General features: G+C 33.9%; 1 protein-coding gene across 3 annotated transcripts; it reads right to left on the reverse strand.

The window, feature by feature from the left end:
- Window positions 1-1,538: 1,538 nt before the first annotated feature.
- On the reverse strand, window positions 1,539-21,024 carry LOC118180964 (uncharacterized). 3 transcript variants are annotated; one of them, XM_085825393.1, is made up of 4 exons: window positions 18,348-18,475; window positions 17,260-17,458; window positions 8,828-9,192; window positions 1,539-3,129 (listed from the first exon to the last, which is right to left on the reverse strand). In XM_085825393.1, exons 2-4 carry the CDS (start codon window positions 17,454-17,456, stop codon window positions 1,784-1,786), a joined length of 1,908 nt encoding a protein of 635 aa, XP_085681519.1. In that variant the 5' UTR covers window positions 17,457-17,458; window positions 18,348-18,475; the 3' UTR covers window positions 1,539-1,783. The 3 variants fall into 3 exon arrangements, with proteins under 3 accessions (XP_085681519.1, XP_085681520.1, XP_085681518.1); XM_085825392.1 differs by lacking the exon at window positions 18,348-18,475 and adding an exon at window positions 20,637-21,024 and having other exon boundaries at window positions 1,540-3,129; XM_085825394.1 differs by lacking the exons at window positions 17,260-17,458; window positions 18,348-18,475 and adding an exon at window positions 11,514-11,759.
- Window positions 21,025-21,963: the final 939 nt, after the last annotated feature.

Consider the following 21,963-nt stretch of genomic DNA (forward strand, 5'->3'; position numbering starts at 1 on the left):
AGAATGAAATGTTGTTAAAAATCTGTTGTTTTCATATACTTAGGACTCTGAAGTGTTGTAGAAAAAGAAAATATATACATTTATATGTATATTTACGACGTAATTACAAAATATTTACATCCGAACGCGTCAAATCCCATTGAACTCAATGGTAAATGACCCAATGTTTTGGTCACCACGTAGGGAACCCCGGTGCTTCAGAGCAGGGTACGGGAGAAACTTGTTTAGGGCTACTCCATCTTACTTCCTACCTCCATGAAATTTACTGCATAAGTTTGTCCACCTGCGTATTCTCCAGAAGGGACTGGTTTTAAGTCTTGAAGCCAGCAGAACCACGGCTAATCGTTTTGTCGCCGGGTGCAATCTCTATCCCCCCCCTAAATTCTGCTGCCTCCAAAATATTATTACAGTACAAAGTCTGCAATCCCGACTCGTCGGGACTTCGGCTATTCCAGAATTATAGATCATCAATTTAAATCTGGTAAGATGGCATGCAGAAATTATACAATTAAAAATATGAAACCGTAATTTATGAAATAAAGAGCAATTATGATCTAAAGGGTATCAAATTTTACAAAAAAAAAAAAGCTTAATATTTATTTGTTTACTTTATTAAACATTACTTTCAACACACGCATGCGTAAAGCATTAGTCGAAATTATAAAATTGCAACCAGAAAACTATTTGATGTGTTTTCGTGATATTTATAATGACGAGGAAATTGATTTAAATCATATCAAAGACGGAATCGAATATCAAATATCGAGATGAAATACTACATTTAGTAAGGAATTATAAGCCGAATAAAATAAAAACATCTGCCCTGAAGATGAGGATAGTGCTGACAGATCAACTTCCAATTCACTACGCGCCGACGTCTTCCCCCCTCCCCCACCCGCCGCAGAGCAGCGTGTAATTGATAGACAGATTTCGGAATGGATAGAGAAACAAATCATTAAGCCAAGCTGTTCTGATTAATATCTGATAATAAGTAGAAAAAAAATGCCGTTCATTTAGACTATGGCTGGATTTAAACGTCACTTAAAACTTGGTGAATCCCTTTCCGAGTATTTAATTGCCATGCGTGAAATAACCAGTCACGGTTCTGTTGATGATTCATCAATTCTTGATTATGTATTCAATGGGATACCTGATCAGAGTAGTAACAAAGTTATTTTGTATGGGTGAATTCAAAGAAAAATTAAAAATTTATGAGAAAATCCGCGTTCGAGATACGAAAAATAAGGATTATTCAAGTACTAACACACAAAATAAAGCACGCGCTATACCTAATAAGAGTACAGAACGAAGGTGTTATGACTGGGGAAGTAAAGGGCGCGTAATGTATGAGCATTCTTTACGCGCATATGTAAAGCATACAAAAAGTTTGTGGCTTTGAGGCCCGGATTATAGATCATTCCGGATAATAGACGTCCAGATTACGGACTTTGTACTGTATTAATACTTTACCATAACATTATAGACTCGATGCAGCAGCCCTGAATGCTTATAAGAAAAAGCAAAGAAATGAGATAAATTGCATTTTATTCTCATAACAGAATAATGCTTGACCTTCATAATCACAAAAAGCAAAACTTTAAAATAATTTAATAAAGACAATGAGAAAAATATTATTCTATTTTTTATCTGTAAAAGTGTACGGAGATTTTTTATTCATATATAGAAGCTGATTAAAAGCTTTGGCACATTCCACAAGTTATTAATATTTTACAAAATAACCAAATTATAATCGCAAGGTTTCACATACTAATTTTATAATATCCTAAATTTTTGACTTAGATCTGTGAAATATAATATGACGCCTTCTCTTAGAAATAAACGTCTTTGAGTTCAGCACAGCTTTATATTTACATTGTGATACGAGGTTAATTTCTGACTTTGACTTCTTTGATAAACTTTCTTCAACCAAATTTTCTTTATTGGATTCATTAATTAATTTGGTTTCACTTTTCTCAATTGCTATCAAATCTGTTGATGAGGAATTGATATAAGCTATTCCCTGCAGTTTAAAAATATTTTTATTAAAATTTTGAACAAACTTTATATTTATCACTGATGGTAAAGGCTGTGGCTGCAATCTGTAAATATTTTCATTTTTAGATACCTGATCATTCTCCCGGTCTGACAAATTAATATTACTGGATTCTGTCTGTATTTCATTAATCATTCTGTTTTCAGAAAGATTAAGGTGATTTAGATCTGTTATTGATTGCTTAATGACAGATTCTGATTGCAGTTTACCTTTCAGTTTCTGTTCAGGAGAATGATTGAAAGGTTCTTTTAGATTCAGGATATCCATCTGATTTTGGTTCAGCATATTTGCAACATTTATATTTTTGCTGTCGGACGAATGGAGTTTATGTTTTATGAGGTTTACAATTCTTTTTTTAATTGGTAATTTCAAATTCCTCTCCTTTTTCATCAAATTCTCAGATGAATTAGGCTTATGTTTGTCTATGAGACTTTCAGTTTTTTCTTTTATTAATTGTTGTAATTTTTTATCCTTTTCCATTAAACTGATAAAGTTTATTTTATTATGTTCCGATATCGAACTGACTGAAGTACTTGGACCTAAATTTTTTTCAGCAAAAGAGGCGATATTTCTACCTACCGCAACCACGTCTTCTTTCATTTGCAAATTATTCTCTCTCCGCTTTGTCATAGATGATTCGAAACCAGTATTAGGCTTATTCTTTGATTCACCAAATGATGTTGACTGTTGTGTGGCGCGAATAGAATTGATCTTTCTTACTAGTTCTGCACGAGCTGTTACAAGATAAAAATCTGCTGCAAATTTTCTTTTTCTGCTGAATTTTAAATGCAGATCTTCGTGGGCAAGCGTTTCATTCCTTTCTAACTTTCGCGGCAAATCATTCAATTCTGGACAAGAAATATCAGCTTCTTGTGAAATCGTGAGATGGTCTTGGGAACTGGTTGGTAATGTTCTGGAGTAGGTCTTGAACGTAAGTGTGTTTTTAAATGCAAACAATGATGGTGGATTTTCTTGAAAATGACAGCTCAGTTTTCCTTTCAGCAGCCTGAGAATCTTTCGAGTGCCAGATGTTTGCCTTATAGACACTGAAAACTTGTATCTTGTCTTTAATCTCCCTGCGGTAGAGGAAAATGTAACAAATTAGTAAATTCACAAGTATTTGCTAATTGAATCAGCACCAACATACATCGACATAATTCGAAAACATAATTACTGAGCAGCAGAACTCATGCTGACCGAATTTAACATTTAAGGCAAATTTCAATATTGGTAATCATTTTTTAATAAATATATTTCACTTTAATATTTCCCAATCTTCCATTTTTTGCCTGAAGTAAATGTCTCAGTCTTCCTGCCCTCACCATGAGTCTACCGGATGTATATACCGAGTCAAAGTAGCCCTAACTGGTATGAAGTTTAAACCTAGTCTATTTGTATAAACATAATTTAGCGCAGATATTCCTTCTAAAGCTACAAAAATGAATTATTTAGTCTTCTACGAAATTTCATCAGTCAAACAGAAAATTAGGTTAATCTTTGGATTATGGTAACTTGGCGATTTTTTGGCGAAAATTTGGCGACCAACCCTGCTACAGCAACCTGCTAGTTTTTGTTTGGACGCCATTTTGTTTTCACGAAGTAAAGGCATGTTTTTTTTTTTTTTTTTTTCCTTCAACATTTTTTTCCAACAATCTGCTAGCCGAATTACTCTTATGCTAGAACTTTTATGGAACAAAAGTGCTTAATCATGACCAAGATTAGGTGCGAAATTGGGAGAAAGTGCAGAATCGCAAACTGCTTGCTTTAAGAATTGCACATACACGGTATCCATGTACACATCGACCTATTTTCACTTAAAAAAACATCCCAGAATTGCACAAAAATGACATTGCGCACACTCTTGACTTTATCCATGTACACTGTTAAAGTCCTAGCTAGTAACCTTTATCGCCTTACCAAAATGTCGCCAAACTACCTGTTACCATATTCCAAAGATTAGCCGAAAATTAATTTAATAAACAAAAAATGAAACAATACGTAATTATGGTACTATAAAGGGTGTATCAGTACAGGTGACAGCAGGGCCGGACACCCGGACGGCTTTCAAAGACTAATCGGGTATAGTCCGGGACCCGCTCCATCTAGAGCATAACATATTTACAGCATAAAATATCTAGCGTTGCACTACTTACACGACAGGTGGGCATTGCATGGCGACATAGCTCAGCATAGACATAACATGGCATAGCATTTCGACGTGACATAGTACAGAATAGTCATTGCATAGCAACATAACATATTTATAACATTAAATACACAACGTAATGTAACTTACACGACAGGTGGACATAGTATAGCGATATAACATAGTTAAGCATAGATAAAGCATAGCGACATAACATACTGAGGTTACATATTTACAACATACAATTCACAGTGTGGCATGACCTTTGCGACAGGTGGACATTGCATGGTGACATATCATAGCGTAGCGTATACATAACATGACACAGCATTGCAACATAGCATAAGGATTACATATTTACAGCATTAAATACACAGCGTAACTACTTAACTACATGAAAGGTGGATATAGCGTAGCGACATACCATAGCATCTCATAAACTCATAAACATAATATACATAGTATTGCGACATAACATATTGGCGTCAGAGATTTACGATATAAAATACATAGCGTCATATAGCCTACACGGCATACAGAACATAGCCTTGCATATGAACATAGCATAGAGGCATATATATTGACAAAACATTTTCATAACAAATATATATATATATATATAAACAAACAGCATAACATGACCTGTACAGCAGGTGGGCATATCATAGTGCAGACAAATTTGACTGAACATAGCATAGCATTTATGGCCTACACAACATTGTATACAGAAATATGACTCTTTGTGAATTAGCACAAAAAGACAAAAACAGGACGTCAAGCAGTATATACGGAGCGTTACCAGGCATTTAGAAAGTAGACTTACTAAGCGAATATTTAGCTGCACATAACTTAGCTCACTACTCGGAGCTTCTTAGACATTAATCTGCGGCACAGCTCTTGTCGAAGCGCTTCGAGTTTATCCATTATACATTTAATTTTATTTGTAAATTCTGGCTGCTTTATTAGAAAGCGCATGAATGAGACTTTAGAAGCACCGAAACTAATGTGCCATTTCTATGTTAAAGGGCACTGCACAAGATAATGATCGGGCGACCATTTATTGACGCAGACACAGATATTGGTGGTAGTTATGCCTCTGTCGTAGAAATAAGACGGAAAAGGTCCATGACCCATTATGAAGCGCGTGAGGTAGAGCGCGGAGATAACCCGGTCTGTCGTCACTATATGTATAAAGTCATGAGTTCTCCGGCCTTGTTGGATTGTATCCTCTTCCTCCTGTATCAGTACATCGGTGACAAATTTTTAGGAGAGAAAGAGTACACCTAGACGATGTGAAATCATCTAGCAATGCATAGTCGGAAACGCTTTCCTGGCGCGGTACACAAAACGTAAAGAAGAAAGGACACAAACAGTGAGACAAAACATTTTAATTACATTTAGTACAGCAAGAACCAACAGATTAGAACAAAAACAAACAATGATCGTCATTAAAGAAGGTGTTCGAATTTACGACTCAGGAACGTGATGCAGACCTCACTTCTCCGGCGCACGGGAGATCTGCATCACGAATAGAAGATCGCATGGAAGATGCCTGACGCACAGTTCCTATATCACGGTCCGGGTCGTAATTTCGAATACCTTCTTTGATGACGATCGTTGTGTCTTTATGTTGCTTTTTCCTTGTTTTTACTGTACTCCAAGAACTAAACATGTTTTCTCAGCCCATTTGTGTCCTTTCTTTCTTGATTTTTGTATCTTCACTACCGCGCCAGGAAAGCGTTTCCGACCATGGATTGCTATGTGATTTCCAATCGTACTCTCTCTCCTGAAAGTTTGTCACCTCTGTACTGATACACCCTGTATATTGGGCAAAAGTTGAAGAGGAAATGATATTAAAACATTTTTGCTGGGATTTAATTGAAATTCATGTTCTCAGATTTTCGTTATAATATGGCAGATTTTAAGAAAATCAGTGTCTTGAACTGACTGGACTTGCATTGTATAGTATTTATCCAGGGCTTATTTACTAATCAAGAGTGTGGATTCAACTCCCTAGCAAGGCTTGGCTGTAGTAATGTCGTCTTGCTTTCCCTCCCGATGTAGTGTTTAGTGACTGAAATGCAGACAGCCCATTAACCTGGTATTGAATCCGGCTTGAACTCTCAGTATTCAGTGGTCCCAATCACTTGGCCACTGATGCTATCACGGCGGAAACTAAATGCTGATGCAATGTGAAAAATAGTGATGCAAAGTGAAAGGCGTCGCATCGGCAGCTGATTCGCTGTTTCAAAAATCACGTTCCTAATAGCAATAAGGATATTGCTTGTCAAATGCCGCCACAGCCGGTATAGTGGTTGGTGACCGAAACGCCGTCACATGAACTTCCGACCTAAGGTTCTACAATAATCAGAGTTATACCCATGCGACGGAAAAGAATCTACCATCCACTGCCGGCGGCATTCACTAAATCAATGATAGTAATATTACAATGCTAAATTGCCAACGTCATCTATACAATAATTTTTACATAATAATCCGTATGAAAAATAAATATACAATCAATTAATCATTACATTGTCATGGATAGGATCGACGTTGTGGAGAGTGGAACTTATATATTAACCAGTTTCTAAACTATGTCTTCTCCAATACGTCATAACTTCATATTCTTATCAGTTACACACCTAATGAGATGTGTGTCCGTATTATTGGTGCAGTTATCCACAGAGTAGTCCAGTCATATCAGTTCAGGCAGTTGATAGTTCTATAGCCCAAAGTATATGATGTTGTGTAGACTATTCTATGATCATATAAACTGGATTCTAAGTTAACTTTTGATAAATTCGAAGTATATGTTTGTTAAGTTCATTGTTCACGTAAATACTACTTGTCCACTTCGATACATCATAACTTAGTGTCCTTAACAGTTTGCACTCCTCATTATGTGTGTCCATAGCAATTTGCACACTGTGTCGCAGTTATCCACAAAGCAATCACGAAATTGCAGTTGGGAAGGTCATTGTAATATGTACACTATTTTACTATTATCCACAGAAGTAAATGTTTTGTAAATAATATCTTGGCTCCCAGATGATTAAAAACAGAAGGAAAGAAAACTAATTCTTAAAATTTTTTGAATACAATTCTAAATTGTGCAAAACTACAGATTTGTTATACAATGCCAGTCTATACAAATTGACTGGTATTCCAACAATATAAAGCACATATTCTAAAAAATGCTATTATTTATTCCATTACATGTATCTAATTGCGTTTATAAAAAGGCTACAATAATACACAATTTCTTCAAGTAGTTAAAACGGCTACTGGAAAACAGAAACTAATTCCTAATTATAATAGACATAAAATACATAATTATTCAGTACACATTATTTACCAATCAATCATACTACAAATGTACGTGTTTAAAAAATGAACTGCAACTAAATTTTCATTACAGTTAAAATAATAAATTTTTACTATACAATTAATAACACATTTAAACAATTTCAATCTATACAAATTGACAGGTATTCCCTACAACGTGACTGCGGTAGCGATAGGTCCGGGTTCGAATCGGGGAGAAGGCATGGTTGTAATTGTCCGTCTCCTTCATAGGAGATAACGGTGGCCACTGATTAGGTGCTTCCATAATGAAATGGCCAATACTTCCGGCCATTTGTAAGTGGCGCAAGGCTAATGGTTATTAAATAAAGCACCTCGCTCTTTAAAAAATATTGTTTGCCAAAAGAGTTTTATTGCTACCTTAAAATTAAACTTCACTTTTTACTTAAAATATTAATTTGAAAAGCGATATATATGTGCGTTTGTGTGTAAGAACTACGACCGCTTGCATTATGCACATAAGTACTTTTTATTCCCAGCTCGATCAACTTTCTGAACAATCCCCTCCAACTAATTAATTAACATTTATAACATATATTTTTAAAAAAAATTCAATAATGCGAATTTGTTATTTTATTTCTTAACGTATTATTAAGTATTTAGAAATTTTTAATCGTTCGATTCGGGGTGTGGGACTGGACCGAGGATCCCAGCTGTCTTAAACACCGTTTCATGTCAGCCGCTCCTTCTCTCTTGACCTTCTATTTGTTCCAATCTATTACTGTATTATCAGCCACATTCAGGCATCGTATTCATTAATAGATGCATTTTTGACGGTATGGTTCCATAACTTTGGAAATAATCTACTGTTTACTATTTTGCAAGATACAGGTTTAACAAGTGTTTAACAAGTTTTTAACAATTTGTTTCAAAATGCGAGGGAAAATATACAGCAGTAAATATTAATATATGTCCTTATTCATAAAAACAAAACGCGACTTATCAAGAATCAAATGAGTTTACATCAAATTAAAGCGCAAATGTTACGAGTGTGTTGTTACGTCACACTTATATAAAAGTGGCATTAAATCGCACTGCTTGCCATAGTTTCATGGTCGACGGGATAATACATAAGAGCAGAAAATTGGATGGAAATTTATAGATGCCTTCGGAGATTCCCTCATCAATACAATCTTAAAAAAAATTGAATATCATTAGTTCTTTCAACTTTTCTAAAATATATGCGAGACACTGAAAAATAAATGCGCTATAATCTATTGAATGAAAACCAAACAGAAATTAAAAAAAGAATTTGTAGTTACCTTGAATGCTCATTTCTGCTACCAAAGCGTGAGTGAAGTATTTGTAAGTCACATCATACCGGACTTTGGTTGCGTCCTGGTCAAATCGTTGCACATCAGATGCAGGTACATATCTGTTGAATAGAAACAGCAGTTCTTTCTCCTTTTCAGACTTTGGAAAGTTTTCTACTTGTAGAACAACATCACTCACATCTTTGCAAGAAGATTCGATTTCAGTCGCTGCTGACAGCAAGTGTATCAATGTCATAATTCGCACATTTGAAGCCACCAAAGGCAATCCGTGCTCGGCTCGACTGGCAGATTCACTATGGAGGTAAATGACGAGAAAAAGAGCTATTTCACATGAATTCTCATCTTCAGTCCACCTGTAAGGAAATTTACATTTCAGGCAATTACAATGTACGCATATTCTTAAGATATAAGTAAAAAAATAGTGTGAGGCAAAACAATATATTGTACACCTTATCACCCAAACTATTGGACTTTAAAAACCGGGACTTTATCACCCAAACTATTGGACTTAAAAAAAAAAAAAAAAAAAAAAAAAAAAATCGAATAGTTTTGAATTATTTCTTTTCGATCGAATTTTTGGAATCTTAGCTTTCGTTAGAATGAACGGACATGACTATATTCCCCAAAGCGGTTTAGACAGTGTCAAAAGTAAGGATTGGAAAAGTTGTCATTTTAACAAATACTCAACATTAATCAATGAGTTAATTTTGCTTTCTTAACACTTATATTTTAATGATATTCGCGATACACAAATATCAGGCACGAAAGGTGACATTTTTATATTATATTTATTTCAAGGATATAATAAATCAAGGGTTCCCAAAGAAGTCAGTGTAGATCCCTGGATGTAGATGAAGTTTTAAAGGAGGTTGATGAGGAACAAGGCGTCGACTGGAATTCGATAGCCGAATATGTGTCGGAAATTAATCGGCATGATCAAGATCCCATTTATTATAAAAACTTTATGAACAAAACTGTTAATTAATTTTTACAGGAAAATACAAAAAAATTATTTAATATACTTTAAAAATCCATAGTATTTTTTTAAAAACACATAAAAGTCTTAAGCAAAAAGTGCAGTATAAAAAAGTAAAACTGATGAACACAAAACACAATAAAAAAATACGAAGAAAGCAAAATTTATGAACCACAACAAAAATCTGCCTGTATTCTTTCACCCATACTGGCTGCTGAAAGTTGTTAACAGAAGTTATGCTCAAATGCCAATTACGTCACCAATATACAAGTGCACCCTTTACATTTGACAAGAATACAACAAACTAAGTACTGTTCCCTCTACCTGTCATTACAGTTATGTTATATGCTTTATAAAAGGAGTTCCAAACATTATGCACGCGGGAAGCATACAAATCCTAGCGGATTACCGGCCTTTTGCTTTTTTGAGATACCATCCTTTTGCCGCTCATCTCCTAAAATAAGAGGAGTATCAGGAGTATCTCCGTCTTCGAACACATCAGCCTAGCAACTAGATTCCAGAAGCAAGGTTCCTTAAGGGAGAAAATCACTCTATGGAATCACAATCAAAGCTGCTATACATAGATCATAACCATCAGGCTCAACTTGGGAAACATCAAGGAACTGGCAAGAGCAGACTAATACATTGCCTGCTGAAAACCAGTGTAACCCCAAAGTTCCAAATGCAAAGGGGGATCCAGGGCGTTACTAGGCCATTGGCTTCCCGCGTACTTTCCTAGGATTGCTGCTCCCAAATAAAAAAAAAATGCTCAATTATTAATAAAATTTTTATTTCATACTCACTAAGTACTTACATATGACAAATTGTATGAAAAGTACTTAAAACGAATTTCAGGAATTTAAAATATTTAGTCGTGGTATTGCGAGAGTCCGGCTGCCCCTGATTTTCGCCGCCGCGTACTTTTACGCGCTGCACCCCCACTAGGAACGGCCCTGAGAAGATCCTTGCTCCCGCCAACGGTTTTACGCGAGAGAGTTGCTGTTAAACCACGAGAAATAATTATTTAAGCTGTCAAAAATATGAACGCAAATATTTTTCTATAGTTAGTAATTAATAAGAGAGTTTCAATAAGCGTATTTGTTTTAAAATTATTCATTTATAATTATATATTTCTAATTTTAATTTTAAACGTTCCGGTTTTGATAGGAATTATCTTAGTTCGAAAATATGGTCCCGGCCAATTTGTTATTTTGTCCCGGTTATTTGTAAAAAAATTGAAAATGCCAAATATTATTGTTTTCAACAATGCGTATCACAAAATCGAAGTACAGATCTCGACTTAAAGACGAACATTTTGATGTCAAGCAGGAATATCGCCAGACTATCCTAAATATGAAGCAATGGCCTATGAAATGCAAAACCAAAGATTACAAACTTTTGATTATATTATTTAGTAATTATTTACATAAGAATACAGTCAATAATATTTATATCGTAAAATTATAATTTTTTTTTTTTGGGCATATTAGTTGTCAACCTATAAATCTACCTTTAAAGGATAAATGTGCTTGCCATCCCACCGATACTTCTAGAATGGGCTTTGGTATAAAAATGTGAGGGATCCTTGTTCTAAGGTACAAAAAGGTTGGAATGCAAGAGAAAACTTAAGAAAATCAATGAAGAAATAATAAATTATTAACTGAGAAGACTTTTGGCATAATCATATCTGTTACCCACAGTTGACAAAATGGCAGCATCTGTGCCTGATCGAATCGTTTCTTATGGTGATCCGTCATTACATTCATCATTCAAGTTCACCTGAGGGAAGAAACATTATAATTTCAGTGCCGACCAGCGGTAAAGTTGTTGAACACTAGTAGTTCTGTACGGAATTCGTATCCCACCGAACTGGCTGGCTGCATGGTCGGTTTTCATAGTTTCCCTGTGTAACGGGCACACTACCGCCCAGGCAGTGAAGTTGTTGAACACTGGTAGTTCGGTACGATGCTCTAATCCCTGCGAAACGGCTGACTGCGTAGGCGTTTCTGTGATTTTTTCCCTATATATAACGTGTATACGAGCCAGTTTCCTTTAAAAGGTCTCCCAGAAAGGTATTTCTCCCTTTAGGCAGCTATCCCTGGAATGTTTTGCCTATAACCAAACTAAAAACAGTATAATTTCACTTTGAATTTCAGTTTTTGCAACATCACATAAATCCAAAATTTGAATGAGCGAACGAGTCTTCGTAACTCAATTTTTTTTTATATTTCTTTAATATGGATTGTAGTTTTAAAGACTTTAAAATGTTTGCCGAAAAATCTGACATGACAAGCTTAATGCAGTTTCCTGTTAGTTGCAATATATGAAGGAGTAATAAGGAGAAAGCTTTTTTTTTTTTTTTTTTTTTTTTTTTTTTTTTTTTTTAAAGCCAAATGTTGACTTACGGACGCAAAAATTTTGCTTGCTGTTTCTGACGTTAGTGTAAAGTTGAAACGTCATACAATTTTTTTTTTCGAACAGATATCTTCACTACATACGTAGTGATAAATCTGCGTCATGTTTGCAGTATTGGTTCTTCAGATTCTCATAGATGAAACTGGAAGAAAAGACAGATGACAAGGTAATTTACGGACTTACACCACGGAAGAAGGATGGAATTAATTTTGGACTTACTCTGTTTCTACCTCGGTAGTTTGAGTGGTTAAGTTTTCCTCTTGGAAAAATAAATGCATAAATCATTAGAAATGTCTAATTTAATTTCAAGTTTGAAAAGTATCTACTTGGAACTGCTTGAAGAACTGAAAACTAGACCAATACGAGGCGAAATTCTAACTTACAAAATTACAGTATGTGTTTATACCTGAACTAGTAACGTACTACTTATTACATACTAAACTAATATCGTAAACTTCTATTTACATTAAGCGTAAACATAAGTTTAAACCAATTTTTATGTTGGAAATAAATACTAAATATAGCTAACTTAATTTTCAAAAATATATAAATAGTTAAAAATAAACATGAATAAATTTCCCTGCTTATGAAGAATTAGTTTTTGCATTAAATTTTCAAAAGTAATGCTATTATATTAATCACAAATAATTCCCATTGCAAAACTATTAAATAAAAAAAAATTCAGAGTACATTTTCAGATTATTTGATAGAAAGATCTGTAAGATCTTATAGATCTTTTTCTGTTAAAATGCGAGAAAGGCAGCTAAATTTTAAACATTATATCTTTAGTGCTCTTATATCTGGGAGGGAAATACCAGCTTCTCCTTTTGAAAAGTCGTATGATTTTAAGGAATGTAGATGAGTATTATATATCGATGGGTGGGAGATATGTAAAATGGAATAAGTATACAAAGTCATTCAAAGGTACCTGGCAAAACTGTAAAGGTATAAAGCGAGCAAGTAAATGTAGAAGAAAGCTAATTTTGTAACGGAGTGTAATGAGTGTGGAAATGGCGCAAAGTGTTATGTCGCGAATTTTAATTCAAAAGCTTCTGTTGGCATAAATCATCATACCGCATGCGGATTTCGAGTGGTATGCGTCGCTTCATGGATACGTCTCTTGGATCTCGCTGACATGCATTCTATGATTGGAGCTGCGGATGTGAACAGAGCAGTTGCTCAAAGGAGATATTCGGGAATTGTTTTCTTACGACCTTAGATTAGCTGCTCGATTTCAGCCGCAGTTGATAAAATGTCAGTCGGCGATATCCGCGTTCGTTTAGCAACAAATGCTACTCAAAAGCCACATCCGAAATTGTGATTTACACCAGTAGAACGGTTTTATCTGATTCTTAAGGGAGGGATGCCTTCATGGAAGGCTTTCAAAGGGAACTGGCTCATATGCACGTTAAACATAGGGAAAACCAGGGAAACGCCCATGCAACCAGCCCGCTCGCCTGATTCGAACTATTAGTATTGGTGTATTGCGAATACGGCAAAGCACACTAGGGCTATCTGCCTAAGGGGAGGGGTGCCTTCGTGGAGGACTTTCTAAGGGAAACTGGCTCGTATACACGTTACACATGGGGAAAACCACGAAAACGCCCATGCAGCCAGCCCGTTTGCGGGATTCGAACCTCGGACCGAACTACCAGTGTTCAGCGATTTTACCGCTCGGCCGCTGATGGGCCCGAACTATTAGTGTTTGGCGACTTTACCGCTCAGCCGCTTATGGGCCATATAAAAATGTATTCGCATATAGATGTACGAATACACTTATACACCAATGTATTCATATACAATTGTAGAAATCCATTTAGTTTGTATACGAATGTATTCGTATATAAAATACAACCGTGTATAAACTAAATGCAAATGAAAAGCCCTGAGTAAGAATTTTTCTAAGGCACTTGTAACTCAAAGAAATTTAATAAATAGTTACTATCTGCGGTACTTGCATATTATTTAACCGTGAAACTGTCCTCAAGCAGGGCACTTTAACGTTATTTATAGATAAGCGTGACATACCAACAGACTCGTAACATCTGAGCTTTCGAGTGGTTCTAGATAACGCACATGTAACCACAACTGAATATCCATAAGCCAACTTTTATTTTTTTGTGAACAAGGATATAAATTGTCATTGATCTTTTTAATGTATTTTTTCTTGCATTCTGAAAAAATAATATTAACGTTCGGGATCCGACTTCTACAGAATAAGCAGTGGATTTTTTTCAATATCATGTTATCCTACCATAAAAAACGTTTGTATTAATGGACACTGTATCGTCAGCTAAATATGGCTGACAAAACAATAATGCAAGTATACTGGAACAATTGGCCTGCGGGAAGTTTCTACTCATAGCGTTTTAAAGAGAGCATGCGATAAAATCGAAGTTTCTAACAAAATAGCAGAACTCTATGAAAACCGTTTTACGAAGCTCGAAAACAAAATAGGCTTAATAATGATTGTTTATTAAATAAAAAGACTCATTTCGTTCAGAATTCCGCAGGATCGATTGGCGTAAATTTGGTGGCATTTCCACCAAATTTCATAGTTAGACAGTATCCAAACTTTCAGGGTAGACGGGATAATACATAAGTACCATCTCTGTTTATTAAAACAATTGGTAGTAACAGGACTGCCGCCACACACCTGATAGGATAATGCTAGTCTTCTGTCATCGCATCCTCATTCGCCAGGGAGATTTCAGAGACAATACGTCTCAATATTTTCTGTATTTTACCTTTATGGTGGACAAATTTGACGAGCTCTTATGTGTGAGGTCCCTCGTGGGATTCTGTGATAATCTCTGGTAAGAGCGGAATTAATTCCCAATGTAAACCAGAATATGCAACCAAAGCATCAAAAACAATTGGAACTGAATATTATACTATCAGATTCAGTAGAAAAGTATTTAGATATGTCCTTCGTTTCTTTAATTCGAAGAATAAAAATAAATTTGAATCATAATTTTTAAAATAATATTTCAAAACCGAAAAAATCCGCAATTACTTTTACACCTTGCTATATATATTTCTAACACTATTCTCTCTCTCTCTTTAAATATATAATAAATATGAGTATATATATATATATATATATATATATATATATACTATATACAGTTAGTCAATAAAGTCTGCGTACATCAAGAAAAGTAATATGATATCCAAATTTTAAGGTGCGAAAAGAGTAGTTTCTTAAAGTTTTATTTTTTAAATATTTAGTTTCCATAAGGGACTTTAAAATTATTTAACAGTAATATTTTCATATCTAATAATTTATGCACACTAATTTTTAAAAGATAAGTGGCCAGAAATCAAAGCCAATAAAGTTTGCGTACAACGCGAAGGAGGCGGGGGATTTTTTATCTAACTTTTAAACTTCAAACTTGAGAATGCAAAGAAGGTTACACTTTCAAGGTCATTGACTTCCGAAGCAAATTTCACGTTAATTGGAAGTTGTTATTTCTATATTCTTTGACGAAAATGACAACCAATAAAGAAATTCCTTTAGTTACGAGACAACTAATTATAAAATTGAGAGATGAAGGTAAAACTCTTCGTTATATTGGTAAAACCATTGGAAAACCATTTTCTAGTGTGCAAAGAGTTATTCAAAACTATCTTGACACTGGTAGTCTTGCTGTAAAACCAAGATGTGCGAAACCGAAGAAGCTAACGCAGAGAGAAGAAAGAAAAACTCTTTTACGAATTAAACAAAATCCTAAACTTTCTGCTGCAAGCATTGCAAAAGACATTTTTTTAACTAGCAACAAGGAAATTGCTCCTGAAACTGTACGAAAAGTGCTGCGAAAGTCGTTTATCATGGACGCAAACCTAGGTCTAAGCCATACATTTCCGAGACGAATAGAAAGAAAAGAATTGCTTTTGCCAAAACATATTTAAACTCTTCACAGGACTTCTGAAACAATGTAATTTGGTCAGATGAAAGTAAATTTACAATATTTAAAGTTAATGGCCACTTTACTGTATAGAGAAAACCAGGAACAGAACTGAATCTGAGAAATTTAAATCCAACTGTCAAACATGGAGTTGGCGGTGTGATGGTATGGGGGTGTATGTCGTCGAAAGGAGTTGGAAATTTTAACATTATTGATAAAGTCATGGATAAGTATGTTTATTTGGATATTCTGAAGAAAAATCTACGAGACAGTGCCCGAAATTTAAATCTTTCTAATACCTTTATTTTCCAACAAGACAACAACCCGAAACATAAAGCTAAAATTGTGAAGGAATATCTCTTCTATCACACTCCAAGACTCCTCCACAGTCACCAGACCTCAATCCAATCGAACATTTGTGGGCAAAATTGGAGAAACGAATTCGAAAACACAATATTACGTCGCGAAATAAGCTAATTAGTAAATTGCAGGAAGAATGGGCGAAATTTACGTCGGATGACACTGAAAAACTAGTTCAGTCAATGCCCAGACGTCTGCAAGCTGTTTTGAAGAATAAAGGATATCCTACAAAGTATTGAAGTAATGTAAAAAACTTATATTTTGCTTTTTTTTTTTTTTTTTTTGAAAGTGTACGCAGACTTATTGGAGGGATTTTCTGAGTTTTTTTGACAAAATATATTTTTGAAAAAATGTAAAATGTATTACACTGATATTATTTACTTTTTATTTAAGCTTACAATTTTAGCTAATAGAAGAAAAAAAATGCAATGATTAAAATACATTTTTCTATGCTTTAAGTGTGTTTTTAATTTAAAATTTAGTCTGTATGCAGACTTTTGTGACTAACTGTATATACTCATATTTACTTTTCGTGCTCAACTGCCTGAGTTAGGTTTTATTTATAATTTGTATTTTAACAACAACAACAAAAAAAAAAAAAAAAAAAAATTAAAACATGCATTATACTTGATATTAGCCTAATCTATTGTCTTTGGTTATGTCAGCTGAGTAGTGATTAGGCAGGTAAGTTCAGTTATAATCAGTGTAAAGGAAATCCAAATGCAAAAAGTGATTTAGAGAAGAAAAAAAGATTTTTTTACCATTCTATAACATTCTTCACTGCACCAAATTCCGCGAAATGATTTGCTATACGATCAGGCCTGTCTTTTACAAATGGTTGCCAGACTAAAACAATTTTCGATGTTTCCACACTAATATTCTCTGATATTTTGTTATATAAATCCTCATTGGGAAGATTCGAACTTAGGAAATTTGCACAACCATTGCAGAACCGCATTTCTAAAAAAATAAAAGAAAAAATCATTATATATTCATGCATATATTTATAATAAATTACGTAAAAATGAAATTGAAAAACTATTTTTGATCAAAAAAAGTATTAAAAATAATTGCTACAAAAAGAATTAATTCTTTGCAGTACGTTGTAGATTTTCATCTGCAGGATTACGAAACTGTATGTCATAAATGCAATTGAAAATAATTTCTCATTCAATGAATTCTACTTCTCGTCGGCCATGAAACTGTCGTCGTCGTTATGCAACGACGACAATATGTAAGAACCAGAATTTTTCTTAAAATGGATTTATATTTGTTTCAAAGTTAAGCTTACAGCCAAATCAAATAAATTATATATATATTTTCTACCCCTATGCCGAATTCGACACTAAGAACCTTTAAAAGAGACTCATCGTTTTTTCATTTAGTATTAATAATATCTGAAACATCTACATTTATTGAGTTGGTTCGGTTTATTTGGTTGTTTGATCATGGCAAAACACACAAGGGCTATCTACCCAAGGGAAGTGATGCTTCCGTGGAGGACTTTCTAATAGAAGTGGCTCGTATTCCGGTATACATGAAGAAAAACGCGAAATATATATATATATTCATTGCGACAAAGGGGAAAAAGTATTGTAATAAAATAAGAAAAGAATGACACTAAGGAAATTCAGCTCAAACACATCTTCAGCCTGACAATATTGTGCCAATTTTATTTGATTATAGCAAAGCACTCGAGGGCTGTCTGCCTAGGGAAGGCGGCTTTCTAGAGGGAACTAACTGGATCGTATCACATTACACAAGGTGAAATTGTCGAAAACGCCTATGCAGGCGACCTGTTTATCTAGAACCGAACATAGGTTGAACTATCAGTATTCGACGACTTTACCGTTCAGTCACTGGTGGACCAATATTGGAGCGAAGATTAACACTTTCACAGAGCAGCAGCCCAACCCTATCTAATGATTCACTGCGACATCCTTCGAGAATAATATTGTGGAGGGCGGCAGTTCTGCCCACTCCGAATTCGAGCAAACAGGAAAAATTTCGGAAAACGAGGAGACAAGAATTGCGCAAACAGGACGAATTTTTAAAGCAGATAATAATAATAATAAAAGAAAGAAAGAAAGAAACTATCCTTAACTTATGTCCTAAAATTACATAGGCTTTAAATATAGACAAAGCTTTAAATCATTTTAATTATGTCTCTTCGTTTATTACCAAAACTTTATTAATAAATGAAGTTCCAGTCACCACAAAAAAATTTAATTTTAACAAAGTACTTGGATATAACAGAATATGTTTAAGAACTTTTACAATTTAATAACAATTTTTCTGAAAACAGCATTTTTAAATTAAAGTCCTTATTAATATCACTTCAAACTGCAAATCTTATTTCGAAATTGCAGTATTCTCGGCTGGCATTGCCGAATTAACATATGAGCGAAAAAATTATACGCTATCAACGAAGTTTCTGTAGAATTTTCTGGCATAGTAAATCGAAAATTTATAATAATGTTAAGTATTTAAGTACTATTTTACCTTTGATTAAAAACTGCACATCTTTACTTCAGTTTGCAACTTTGCTTTTTAGTTGGACTACATTTAATTAGTAAATGCCTATGGGCTTCAAAACATAATTCGTACACTTCACAAAACAACTGAATATTTACATGATTTCATTCACTTTCGGTGAAAATGTGATACTTAATAGCAGTCACCATAACCATCCAATACATGTTATTTTGGAATAATTTTGTTGCTTTTTTCTAAGCGTAATAAACGTGTTTGCTACATTCGAGTACGCCTTTATGATGAACTCATTCGCAACAGATGTCAGTACACGCATTCTATTAAGAATTTCAGATTTAGATCTTGTTAGTAACAGAATTGTTTTCATTATAAAACAGGAAAAATATATTAAAATTCCCAACTGAAACCTATTAAAGAGGATCAATTTTGAGTGCGTGTGATTATGGCAAAGCCTCGAGGGCTATCTGCCCAAGGGGAGGGATGCCTTCGTGGAGGACTTTCTAAGGGGAACTGGCTCGTATACAAGGATCAATTTTGATCGAAGGGTCTGCTGAGAGTCGATAGCAAAATATGCACCGCGGTTGGTTGGCATAATCACGATCTTTTTTATTAAATGATAATAATTTTTTATTGATATAAAGCTGTATCATGCTGTAAAGAAGAAAAACGTGTAAAATAAATATAAAGGAAATAATACGCTAAAAGATTTTAATGTTTGCTTCCAAGAAATTAATATTTTGAATGTGCCAGCCTTGTTTATAGAACCGCTGAACTCCGATTATCTTATTTTATCATTATGATACAAGAACAGTTGATTGAACTAAAGGAGGATGTTGAAGTAAAAGTCTTATTAAAAACATATAAGTGTACTAAGTTATAAAAATCAAGTGCAGCCATCACATTTATTAAAACTGAATTTTCGTGCTATAAGAATCTGTGATTTTGTTCCTATTTGTAAAATTTAAAATAATAATGCTACAAAATAAGTTATCTTTAAGTTATTTATATGCAATTATTTGTATTATGATGTCAGTGTACTCTTATAATATATATGCTACCAGAAATGTATCAAATGCAGATATTCTTTACAATACGTTTCTAAGCAAAGTATGAAATATGAGAATTATAATAGTATATTTTCCCTAGACATTGCTTAAAATACCCAGATATTCTATAGAATAACAAATACTAGTTAGGCAAAGTATGATAAAAACTGATGATAAGGCTATTATTTAAAAGACTCGCATTCATCAAAAATGCTATTTTGAAAAAATAATGAAAGAGTGCCATTTAAGAAATTTTTATTCAAAATACTTAAAGAGGATTGAAGGTTATACAGGAAAAAAATTTATGGCTTTCTTATTAATGAAAACAATGTAAGAAGACGTAAAAAAATTATAGAATAAATGTATTAGATGTATGATTCGAAACTATTCGAAACGAATCGGAAATGTATTTTATTGTTTGCCGGTTTGTCATTCTACAGAATGCCTAAAAATTTTATGAAGTGTTAATTGTTTCATACACTGCCGGCAAGCTTTAGATATTCTTAAAATGTCGGCTTTCAGACATTGCCAGTAATATATTACATGATAAGTCTTATTAAAATAAATTCCTATAGTAAAATTTACGAAAAAAATCTTACCGATTCTCATTTATCCACAAATATCCAAAGAATTTTAACTTTCATTTCACTCTATAAACACATCAAGGAACTATAAACATTTGATTTCACAACGCAGCTGCAAGAAAACAGCCTCAGTCTCACAAGGCATCTAGAAATCTCGAAGTGAGAAAATGCTTGAATGTCGTTTCTTTTGTTATGAGGAGTGAAACAGCAACTGAATTCAGTAATCCCTAAACAGTCCTTAACGCAGCTGCAGTATGTCGGAAGAAAAGCAATCGCCAACTGGAAGACAGTAACAAAGGTTGGACAAACTAGTCTACGTTTTGAAGGTCAAAGATTATAGAATAGGAAAGGCGCTTATAGCAAGATAGATTCCTAGAAAATAACGTGCTGTGGGAAGAGTTATGCGAGACTGATGGAAGCAGCTTTATTTAAGTCGTTAATTTACTAATGAGAAGAGTTATGAGAGACTAAAAACAAAATAGAGGAATGCTTTCTGAAAACTTTTAAAAACATAATGGTTCTCACTATTATCTCATTTAAATTTAGAATTTTTGCTATGTCTGATGGCTCTTCTTTTTCACAAAAGACTGTAAATTTGTATTTTCATCCACAAAGAAATAAATTTTCTTTTAAAATTTGTTTTCTTACTTTCAGACATAGTTTGGGACTGAAATAAAATTTTGCAATAACTTCTACAAACGACAAAAACGTATGTGTTACTAATTCTACAAAGTTAATTAAACATTAACTATATGTGTTACTAATTCTACAAAGTTAATTAGTAACACATACCCAAATTTTTTAAAAAAGATTCTTCTAAAATCACAATTACGTAATTTGTGCAATCTACCAACCGAATACTTGGGGCACAAAATACTGTGTAAATGATGAACACGACTCAATCTAAAAAAATTTCGGTGTGAGAGAATACGGGTATTCCCGAAAATCACACTTCACTTTATTTCATTTCAATTTTTTGTGTGCGTGTGTACAAGTAAATAAATTGCTACTGTGCATTACATACGATGACGTAGTACATTACTTATTTTGTAAATGTTTAAGATAACAATCTTGTTATCGAAATGTGTGCTATATAAAGTGTAACAAAAGGGTTTTCACATATTCATTAACATGCTAGAATGAAACCATATTGCCTTGCTAGACGAGGGTTTCCGCCAATTTTCTTACACTGTAAGAGTATACAACCTGTACAGCTTATGGAATACTGCAGACTTTAGTCAATTACTAGACATTTTTTTAAATAATGATACTCAAAGAAAAAGATCTCATTAAACTAAACTTCCAATGTAATATACTTAATATTGAAATTTAATTCGACTAA

This window comes from Stegodyphus dumicola, chromosome 10 (genome assembly GCF_044657685.1).
Source record: "Stegodyphus dumicola isolate Sdum_Otavi_A_Nest chromosome 10, ASM4465768v1".
Lineage (NCBI taxonomy): Eukaryota > Metazoa > Arthropoda > Arachnida > Araneae > Eresidae > Stegodyphus > Stegodyphus dumicola.

Excerpts from the sequence above, each read along its gene's own strand:
- LOC118180964 (XM_085825392.1), bottom strand. Across the intron at positions 9,193-17,259 it reads GTGAAGAATGTTATAGAATG|GTGGACTGAAGATGAGAATT; the intron begins GTAAAAAAATCT and ends ATTTCCTTACAG. Across the intron at positions 3,130-8,827 it reads AGCAGAAATGAGCATTCAAG|GGAGATTAAAGACAAGATAC; the intron begins GTAACTACAAAT and ends CCTCTACCGCAG.